The sequence below is a fragment of the Chiloscyllium plagiosum genome, chromosome 13 (genome assembly GCF_004010195.1).
Source record: "Chiloscyllium plagiosum isolate BGI_BamShark_2017 chromosome 13, ASM401019v2, whole genome shotgun sequence".
NCBI lineage: Eukaryota > Metazoa > Chordata > Chondrichthyes > Orectolobiformes > Hemiscylliidae > Chiloscyllium > Chiloscyllium plagiosum.
The window spans coordinates 62,643,467-62,654,890 of NC_057722.1; the positions used below are offsets into that span (position 1 = coordinate 62,643,467).

Here is an 11,424-nt window from a genome sequence, read left to right on the forward strand (position 1 = left end):
TCCAGTATTATGCACGTGTAAGTAAAGGGTGACTTGGTGATGGATTACCGACGTGTGCGGAGTTATTTAAATAACCGTGGTGCAATTTAGCATAAGAGGGAGAAACATGGATCAGAAACAACAGTGCTAAACTTAAATAATGGTAATTCCAAAGGAACAAGGGCAGAGTCAGCTGGAATTGACTGGGAAAGGAGATTAGCAGCAAAGATGGTTAAGGAACAGAAGCAAATGATTAAGAAGATAATTCATAGCTCGCGACAAAGATCTACGAAGAAGGGGTTAAGCAAACCATGATTAATGAGAGAATTTAAGAATTAAAAGAAAAACATACAGTTCAGCAAAACTAAGTGCTAGAAGTTTGGGAAAGTTCTAAAATCAACATAAAATGTCTAAAAATACTAAAGGGGGGATATAAACTTTGAGGGTAAAATTGCAAGTAATAGCAAGATGGAGAGTAAAAGCTTCTTTAAATGTATAAAAATGAAGAGAAAGGCCAATGTTAACAAAGGTCCTTTGGAGAATGATGCCAGGGAAATAATAACGGGCAAGTGGGAAATAGCAGAGGAATTGAATAAATACTTTGCATCAGTTTTCACACTAGAAGACACTAATTGCATTTCAAAAATTCTAATTTATCAAGGGACGAGAGAGAGGAAGTAATAACTATCACCAGAGAAAAAGTATGGAAGAAGAGCAAAAACTAATGGGAGTAGAGACGAAAAAGTCTCCCAGACCTGATGAGATGCATCTTAGGATATAAAACAAAATAGCTGCAGAAATGTTAGATGCACTGGTGGTGATTTCCCAAGAATCCTTCAACTCTAGCAAAGTCCCTGTGGATTGGAACACTGGATAAATTTATTAGAATTCTTTTGAGGAGTGAAGTTGTGGAGTTATTTAAATAATCATGGTGGAATTTAGCATGAGAGGGAGAAACATGGGTTAGAAACAACAGTGCCAAACAGGAAGTGGTGAATGTAATGTGTTTTAATTTCAGAAGACAATTGCTAAAGTACCATATGTTAGGCTACTTAATAAACTGCTATTCTATTCTAATTTTCACACACAATTTTACAAACAAAAGTACAGTGTAAAGGTTTATAAGTCGCCATCATGGTGTCTAATCATCATCATTAGGTAAGAACCCATGGTGTTATAGGATGGATAGAAGATCGGCTAACTGATATAAAACAGAGCAGGAGGCATTTTCAGAAAGGAGAAAATGAGGACTATAGATGCTGGAGATCAGAGTTGAGGAGTGTGGTGCTGGAAAAGTACAGCCAGTCAGGCAGCATTCGAGGAGCAGGAGAATTGACAATTTGAACAAAAGCTCTTCATAAGCTCTTCGGCATTTTCTGGAAGTCACCCTGTAATGAATGGAGTGCCACTCGGATCAACACTGAGGCCACAACTATCTGTTACTGATTCAAATAAGGAAAGTGAATATAGTACTGCCAGGTTGGCAGATGACACAAAAATAGATGGGAAGGCAAGTGGTGAAGCCAAATCGAAGGGTCTGCAGAGGGACGTAGACATGTCAGGAGAGTGGGCAAAAACTTGGCAGTTGGCATATAATGTGTGAAAATGGGCGATTATGACTTTAACAGGAAGACTAGAAGTGTATATTATTTAAATGGGGAAAGACTGCAGAAAGCTGCAGCACGGAGGGATTTGGGAGTCTTCGTATAAATCAGCGAACTCTAACGTAACAACTTCAGCATGTAATCGGGAAGGCAAATGGAATATTGGCATTTACTTAAAGGGAATGGAATATTAAAAATAGGCAAGTTTGTTAAAACTATACAAGGCACTAGTCCGACAATGTTGGAATATTATGAACATTTTTATCAAAGGTGACGGAGGTAGTCTAGACAAGATTTGCTTGGCTTATCCTGGCTATGGAGGGAATGGTTTATGGAAGAGCTTGGCTCTTGATGTCATTGGATTTTAGAAGAATGAGATGCAACTGTATTGAAAGATACACTGTTCTTAGGGAGAGACTTGATGGATAGATGTGGAAAGCATGTTTCTCTTTATAGGAATGTCTAGGACCAGAGGGCATAATCTCAGAATAAGGGGCTGCTCATTTAAAACAAAGACGAGGAAGAATTTCTTCTCTGAGGCTAGTGAATCTGTGGAATTCTTAGGTGCAGAGGATTGTTAAAGCTGGATCATAAAGTACATTCAAGACTGAGATAAGGAGACTTTTAACTTTTAAGGGAGACAAGCGTTATGACAAAAAGGCAGGAAAATGGAGGTAAGGATTATCAAGTCAGCTGTGATCTTATTGAATGGCGAAGCAGAGCTGATTGGCAGAATGGTCCCACTTGTTGCAGTCTTATCATGGGACAAAGATTGGTGTGTGGAATCGGGTGACAGATCAGTCACCTCATTAAATGACAGAACAGGATTAAAGGGCTAAATGGTCTCCTCATATTCCTCATGTGTGAAGACATCAAAGTGGAATTAATAAATGGGAAAGGGAGAGTCTGGTTGAACCTATAGTGATCTTTTCTTGTATTTCCCTCTATGTGAATACTTTGTGAACTTTTCTGTTTGCGTGAAGATATATTTTGTTTGCAACCTGTTACAATTACTCTGTTGTCAAACCTTCATCCTCCTGTATCTCTTAGCAATCTATCGCCATCTCTGTGAGCTCTTGTGCAGAAATGTGTTGGTGTTGGTGTTTGTGTGTTTTTGTGTTTGTGTGTGTTGTGAGCTTTTTTTAAAAATGTGTGCCCGTGAATCAGAGTCCCATTTGTGAGAGCGCGAAAATAACCCTAATTGTTCTTTTCCCCTTTCCTTTTATTCCCCTTTTCAAGGAGGTTACACAGCTCCAGAGGGTGAGGAGGGTAGGGAGTGTTTCTCACAATGATGTGGGGGGTGAGGGTGCTTTCCCCATGTTTGTGTGTCCTGCATGCATTGTGCTGACAGACCAATGGAGGCTGTGCATGTGGTGATTATGTTGCATAGTCATAGCTCTCCCCCAACTTCAGTGGCCACCTTCAGTGAGGGGGCTTTGAGCTATAGATTTCAGCTCCGGGCACCACCCAAGTTCAAACACTCTCATTTTTTTTAAGAAAAAAAATTTCTTTCTTTAAAAAAACAATAAATGTGACAAGTTTTCTAATCCCATGCATCTCTTCTTCTTTGTTCCAAATTGATGTCCCCCCTCATGGCGAGCAGTTTGCACAGGTGAGTGGACAGTCCTTGTTTCTAATGGAATGAGTGACGAGATGTTTCTGGGAGTGACTGAATGTGTGGCTGGGACTGACAGTGAGTGAGTGAGGGAGGGAGGCCCATGGTTGGGATGGCTGCCAATCTTTGTTTCCCTAGCATTTCCTCTGGCTTTCAATTAAAGTGCTCCTATTAATTAGAGAGTCAGACCCTTCGGCCCCCATCCATGCTGATCAAATTTCCCAAACTAAACTAGTCCCATCTATGTTTAGCCCATATCCCTCTAAACCTTTCCTAGTTATGTCCAAATGTCTTTTAAATGTTGTAAATGAATGTACATCGACCACTTTCTCTGGCAGTCCATTCCACATATGATTCACCCGCTGTGTGAAAAAGTTGCCTTTCAGGTTCCCTTTAAATCTTTTTCCTCTCAGCTTAAAAATATACCCTCCAGTTTTGAACTCCCCACCCGAGGGAAAAAGACCTTTACTATTCACCTTATCTATGTCCCTAATGATTGTTAACAAAGAAACCTCTATCAGTGTTGTCACTTGGTCACTGTGGTCTATTGGAAATCTCTGACCAGCCAGGAATGTTGCAATGCTAACACTGTTTTAACTACTTGTCATCGTTGTAGTCAAAGTTTCGATATATGCCTATACTTTTTATATGTAGATTTACTTCATAGCCATGACAGTACAGCACTCAAACCAATCAGAGAACTCACCATCTTTGTTTTTCTGTTTTACCAATAAATACACAGGCCACATGGGTACATATTGAGATCACATGACCAACAATAGTGTTGCCTGTTTATTCACTAACCTGAATTACAGTTAGCCACGTCCCAATTCCCAATGGCTACACGATATTCAACTTTCAATGTGAGACAGTAAGGGTGTGTTTGTTTGGACACAGTTTCTGAGCCTCCTCCTTCCAGTCGGTAATATAAACCCCGTTGTTGGTGGGGTTGTGCAGGGATGGATAATTGCAGGTCACCACTAATCACTGTGCAGATATAGTCCAGCCTGTTGCACTAATGGAGTCCCAGCACTCATCCAGGGAACAGAGGCTGCAGCCTTGATTTTCCTCTTAGAGTAGAGAAAGTAAAGAGGACCTTTCATAGGAGTGTTCAACATCATGAGTTAAGAACGTACTTAGTAGGAACGTGAATGGACCACACAGGACCTTGAACCAACTCTATTTCTTCCAATAACATTGAGACTAATCTTCTCTTCAACCCTGTTACCAACTCACCACATCCCCATAGACAGCGAGAAGTTGGCATGAGGCTTAGGAACCAGAGGTACAAATAAGCGAGGAAGTTAGTTTTTTTTTGTGTAGTGAGGAGTTGCAATTGGGTTCATGTTGCCAGAAAGGACAGTGGAAGCAGATTGAGTGGTGACTTTCAAAAGGTAACTGGATAATTACTTGAAATGGAGAAAATTGAAGAGCTGTGGGGAAAAGGGACCAATTGGACGCTCCTTTCAAAGAGCCAGCACAAGCACATTGGGCTGAACAGCCTCTTTTATGATAGTGAAGGGCAACTAGATCATCATCTGAAGGAGGAGGAGAAGCTCCAGAAAAACTGGGAATGTCTGAGTTGAGAAATGGTAGCCATAGAGAGATTTTACTGAAGATGTGATCAGATAAACATAACTTGATTCTGAAACATCTATCACCTGAAACTCTCCAAATTGGGTGCAGCTTTCATCACAGAAAATAAATGGTTTGGGTTGAATGAATTGGCACAGGGAACAGTAAATATAAGATACACAGTTAGCAGACTTGCAGGAACAGTGCAAGCAGGGAATCTTAATAAAGGTGTTCCTGATTTAAGCTAATAGGTAATTGGCAGTGGAAAAGTGTGGGTGCATATGAAAAATATTTTCTTCAACTCTCTTCCCCTGGAAGTACCAGTTTGCTGGATGCAATGGCCAAAAGCAAAACAATGGAGATTCTAATCTTTGAGAGAATGGATGTCCATCTCATGTTTTAGGTTTGGCCTAGAATTCCCAGAGGTTTCTTGGGCTTGGCAAGGTGAAGTAGGTTGGGGTAGCAGAGATTGGGCAGTGTGACTCCCTAGATTAAGGCCCAGTGAAGCAATGAGAGTAGGGGTCTCCCATCGGCTGCCTGCTTTCTTCAACATTGACTTGTCTGCTTTCCATCTGGAAGATTATCAGTGACTGTCAAACCTCTGGACATCCTGGTGTTAGCCCAAAGATCCAGGACTGACTGAAGATAGTTGAAGGACAACCACTGTGTCAGACGTCCAAGGGTGGCACCACACCTTATCAGGGAGTCTCTTCGATTCATAGGCTGAGGATATGACCTGTTTCTGAACCAGCACTGGTCCTTGCATGAGGATGACAGGCTGGTAATATAAAGATTTGTCCCTTAAATCTATGTGCCTTTTCAACTTGTGACTAATTGGACTGGTGTGGCTCCTCCAGGCCAGACTGTTTCAGTGCATCTAGAAGAAAGAACTTGCACTGGTAAATCTGTTCTTTTTTTGTGGTTTGTAGGGCACAAGAAAGATCTCCCCCATTCTTGTTGAATATTACTCAGAAACATGAGTGATAGCCATTTTAATTTCATTCTTCCAGTCAATGTGTTGACCTGCCTAGCTTAAATTTAAACAATGCTTGTCAGTTAACTGTCAGTCACCACCTAACTGGTGTATTCTCCATGACAACACCTGTACCGATCAAAGTTCACCTGCCAACCAATCAGTACTCTATTCTCATACAGTATAAAGTGTTATTTCCCCTTTGCATTGGTGTTCCTTCCAAACATCTTGATGATGAAAAACTTCATCAAAATGTGTCTCCAATCAGCAACACTCAAGTTCTGTGCCCCAAATGGCTGCTCCTTTGAGTAGTGCATCTCTTAAGAGATTCTCAAACATATAAGTCTGCACTCGGTGGTTTGGGAGAAACAGTTCCCATCAGCAGAAGGATTGAGAACCAGTGGATACTGAGTTAAGTCATTTTGTAAAAACAGTAATGACAACATGAGGAAAACATTTTTCTTGCAGCAAGTGGTGAGAATCTGCACTGCATTGTCTGAGAGTGGGATGAAGATCTTTCAAGAAGTTCAAAAGGCAGAAATCCACTAGTACTCTTGAGACAGCACTGTCCAATCACATGACCATTACAACTGAGAAGGATAAGGGCAGCAGTTACATAAGAACATTCCCATGCATGACCAATCATCAAGCCACACCATCCTGGCTTGGAAGTATATCACCATTCCTACAATATCAAAATCTTTGATTTCTTCCTAACTGTGACTTTGGGATTAGGTGCCTCAAATGGATTGCAGCAATTCAAGATGGCAGCTGACCACCACCTTCTAAACGGCAACTGGGGACTTTTGCAATAAATGCAGACCTACCCAGCAGAGCCCATATCTGATGAATGACCGGTAAAGTAGAATAATTATTTAGCAATATAATTTTCATAGCATACAAACTATCTTTAAAAATGTTTCTGGAGAGGAAAAAGACAACATGATTATAAGAAAAGACCAGGAGAGTGGGGACCAAGACCAGGAAAGCTGAATGACTTTTACAAAAAAGTTAGGCCAAAAAGCCTCCTTTTCGTGCTGTAACCATCATCCAAGATTATTTATGAAGAGTAGGTTGCTGCAGTTTTGGATCTGATGCTTGCTGTCCCAATCAGCTGCAGGAGCCTAGTGACAACACTGTTAGGTTCCACCTTTTGCATTAGATGGATTCCTCTTATAACTATTTCAGGGGGATATATTAAAGAGGAAGCTTTAAACCAAATCCCACCCTACTCTTGGACAATATAGATGAATGGAAACAATTTGAACTGGTTTGTGTGTGTATTTTCTGTGGAATGATGCTGTCAGTGCCACCTGTGAGCCTGGGTGACTGGTGTTGGAATGTGACAGATAATGGTCCCTTACATATTGTGATTTCACCACCCTCTTTAGTAACCACACGGTTAAGGAACTAGAGATCCCACTTTTTCTTCCTTCTCCCTGTCCCCCTGAGGTTTGGGGAAATCTGCAGGCACTTGTCAAGAGGATGTGTTTTGCAGGTTTGGGTGAGAGTCACTTCCTGATCACAGAACCCACAGAGGAAGTGACAGCTCTCCTGATTTGAACCCTGAATGCTCTGGGGTAGGGAGTAATGGAGAGGAAAAAAGGTACAGAAAGAGCATGGATCTGGGTGTAATCCTCCATCAGAAATGGGAATATGAGAAACTGTCCTTTTGCCCTTTGACGGATGCTGATTCCCAAGTCAAAGGCAGGATGCTGGGTTCATTTCAAAATCTGATGGCTCGTCTTACTGTGAGGTGATACTCCAGGAAGGCTGAGATCTCCTCATCAGCAGCTATGTTCTCCTTTTCAGATGTTAATCATTGAGTTTGCTATGTGTCTTCTACACTTTGGGTATTCTTTGATTCCCAGTGCTCACCCTCAACTCTCCAATTACCAAACATGGAAACTCTGAGTATCTCATCACAGTCAAAATTGTGTATCACCACATTCAGTGGTAGAGGTGATCTGGGTCAGTGCTGTTAGATCATTACCTGTGATTCTTTGCTGGTCTGCTTCAAATGAGAATTCTGGGCAAAATTGTTCCTAATGCCAGCGAGATTGGCTGTGCAACCATGGATCATTCCCGGTAATTCATCGTCCCTGAGCTTCCCAATGGACAACGGCCTGAGATGTCTCACCCAATTAACTCTGGGCTCATTCATGAAATATCTTGAAGATTAAATTAAAGAGTTGGAAAATTGGTGCAATGCTTGTTTGATTTCTGCTACCCCTTGTGTTAAAATTTCAGTCAGCAACTTCATCTGAATGAGAAGCTCCTTATGATCTTTCTGAGCGATGCTGTGAATCTTTGTGTAAACACTAACACTTGCTGTTTCCTCCTGTACACTACATTTCTTATTTTCACCGATCTGGCTTTAGAACTTGACTTGTGCACTTCTTAAAAAGATGAAAAACGTAGATTAAATGTCAACCAAGTGATTCAAAGCCATTTGGATTTCTGTGTTGAGAAGGGGAAACAATGAGGTAAATTTACATTTTAGGCTCTGGACAGACTTCAATGGTTCAGCTGTATTTTCTGAGGTCTTTTGGATTTCAGATTTCAGAGAATAATCACTGCCTACAAGGAGATGGAGTACTTTAGAAGATGGTTGACGTAGAAGACAATTAGAGGTATCTGGAGTCACCTGAGGAAGAGGAGTGTGGATGGGAAGAGGTGGAGTGGGGTCAGACGTTGTTGGTGATGTGGTGCCCAGCTGTTCTGCTGGTACCCCCTCAACTGTGAGCCCTCCCATGTGTTCCCAGGCAACAGGATCAAAATAACCAGGGGGCACACAGGGCTGGGTTAGCGTACCAAGCATGCTGCTTTTTCCTGGAATTGAGGATTTTAGGTCACTCAGGACTTAATTAGAGGCTTAAATGACACTTTTAAGAAAAGAATTCCTTTGGCCAATTTTGATGACCGTTGACAGATCAGAAGGAGGGAAGATGAGACAAAGGGTGTTAGATTGAACCATCCAATCAGACAATGAGAGGCTCTTTCACATTTCTAATGGTTGGGGTTGTTGTATGTGCCAAGAGGCCAATGGGAGAGGAGCATTGTGAAGACCATGTGATGAAAGCTCCATGAATATGCCCCACGGCAACATTGGAGTTGGGGTTGGGCATTGAGGGGCATTGTGTATCTCTGATTTTGGCCCCCTCTATACCTGCCATCAGCTAATCGTTACCATCCAGGAGAGATTGTTGGAGAGCAGCCAGCCCTGCATCAACCCATCGGTTAGACCTGGGGACCATGTTTCCATGTCCATTGTACAATGGGCTGTAACCCTCTGTCATGATGAGACTGTCCAGTATTCTTTACATCATTGACTTTGGATCTCATTGATGTACCACCTTCACTGCCTTCAGTGAAAAGAGACTGATCCACCTGATAGTCAGATTGCGGATCTTTGGATCTTTTTGAGAATCATCCAATCCCTTGATGGTCTTGTGCTTTGAGGTTCTATCCGCCAGGACTTCACTGCTCGCTCAGTCTGAGGCTGAAGGCCCACCGTGCCATTGGGTCAAGTACCAATTGTAAAAGTGGACAAACTGACAGCAGCAAACACTGCCGGCTGTGGGTGGCACTGTGCAGTTGTACCACCAAGAGGTAAAGTCATCTTTATAAAGAAGACATGTCTCTGCGACTCACAATCTGCCAGGTTGAGCCAATCATGTTGGCAGAATCTATATCACTGTTCAAGGACTGAGACTCTGGACTTCACTGTCATTACTTTGCTTTTGTCTCTTCCCTCCTCCCACTGGAAGGAGTGTTTGCCTCTTTGGTGGGCTTTGGTTCCACGTGGGATACTAAACAAAGTGGGGGGAGAAGAACCAGTCACTCCTCTGGGAGATCTGGCTCAGCAGGCAGGTTGTGTCCAAGCCCAGATGCAGTGAGTGTTGGCTCACTATTAACGCACTGTGGACATCACACGGGAAGCTGACCCCATAATGGGCATCACACAGGGAGATAACCCCACCAAGTTCTCTTATGTGAGGGCTCAGGCCCTCGCCTAAGAGAAGTTGCTGGGGTCACCTTCAGTACCTCTTCAATTCATCCAGTCAACACTATAGACGGCAAGTCAGATCAGTGGTGCTTCAACAACTTTCCTTCTTATCAGCTCAGCAACAACAGTGGTCATCAACAACCAGCTTTCTTGGACTCTTCATGTGGATGCACTGGTTATAAAGGCACAACAACGTCTCTTCTTCCTCAGGTAACTGAGGAAATTTGGCATGATGGCGAATACTCTTGCCAACTTTTATAGGTGTGCCATCGAGAGCATTCTGTCTGGATGTATCACTACCCGGTATAGGCAAAAGTGATGACTGCAGATGCTGGGCACCAGAGTTTAGATCAGTGTGGTGCTGGAAAAGCACAGCAGGTCAGGCAGCATCCGAGGAGCAGGAAAATCGACGTTTCGGGCAAAAGCATCTATTCCTGATGAAGGGCTTTTGCCCGAAACGCCGATTTTCCTGCTCCTTGGATGCTGCCTGACCTGCTGTGCTTTTCCAGCACCACTGTAATCTAAACTCACTACCTGGTATGGCAACTGTACCATTTAAGATTGGAGATGGTTACAGGGAGTGGTGAACTCGGCCCGGACAATCTCAAAGACCAACCTCCCATCTATAGAATCCATCTACCAGGCCCGCTGTCAAGGAAAGACCACCAGCATTCTCAAAGATCCATCCCATCTTGGCAATGTTTTTCTACAACCTCTACCATCTGGGTGAGGGTACAGAATCCTGAACACACGGACCAGCCGGTTTCAAAACAGTTTCTACCCTACTGTTAGAATACTGAATGGACTCACAAACTCTTAACATTCTCCTGTACCTCTGTTTTTGTTTTTGCTGCTGTTTACCTGTTATTTACTATCTATGCAACTTAACTCTGTAATCTGCCTGTATTGCTCACAAGACAAAACTTTTCACTGTGCCTCGGTACATGTGACAATAAATACAGTACAATTCAATTCGAAAAGGGTTTAGTCTGAAAAAGAAGTTGCACCACATTTTTATTTATTTTCACTGGAACGTTTGAAACCGTTTTTTGTTGACATGGTGAATTGTTGTGGTCAGGACCACACTGCCAGGAAGGGCAGTGGAATCAGTTTCAACAGGAACTTCCAAAAGGAATTGGAAAAAAAAATTGATCAGGAAGTAGAGATAATTGGTTAGCTCTTGCAAAGGGCTGGCACAGGGCGGGATGGGCAGAAGGGCCTCCTTCTACACTGAATTATTTTCTAACTCAGTTTTTTTCCCTCCAATTCCTTTGCTGCAGACCCCCAGCTGAAAGGTATAGTGACGAGGTTATTCAGCCAGCAAGGCTTCTACCTGCAGATGCAACCTGATGGCACCATCGATGGTACCAAGGACGAGAACAGTAACTACAGTAAGTCATGAGTCTCACTCCTTGTGGACTGGTTCAGACAGCTCAGCACCAGGCCGGGGGCTGTCCTGACATGGCTCAGTGCCCAGTGGTGCTGCTGGGTGACATTGAAATGGGTGGGTGATGGGGTAAGGGAAGGGTATTGTTGCCAGGAGACTGTGCAGATGTGGTGTCGCTAGGTCTCAGGGGAATGATGGTGTTGCGAGGTGACGGGGAGGAGCGACGATGTTGCTGGGTGACGGGGGGTGGGCGGGGGAGTGACTGTGTTGCTGGTGACAGGG

The 11,424-nt window shown here is 43.0% G+C and overlaps 1 protein-coding gene across 4 annotated transcripts in view; it reads left to right on the top strand.

The window, feature by feature from the left end:
- The window catches only part of fgf12a (fibroblast growth factor 12a), a 339,524-nt gene that overhangs the window by 185,599 nt on the left and 142,501 nt on the right, over positions 1-11,424 (top strand). For 3 of the 4 annotated variants that reach the window (XM_043702611.1, XM_043702610.1, XM_043702609.1), the window contains exons 2-3: positions 3,187-3,195; positions 11,036-11,146. In XM_043702611.1, coding sequence (XP_043558546.1) covers positions 3,187-3,195; positions 11,036-11,146 — 120 coding nt within the window. The remainder of the gene's footprint in view (positions 1-3,186; positions 3,196-11,035; positions 11,147-11,424) is intronic. The other variant, XM_043702612.1, reaches the window with a different exon arrangement.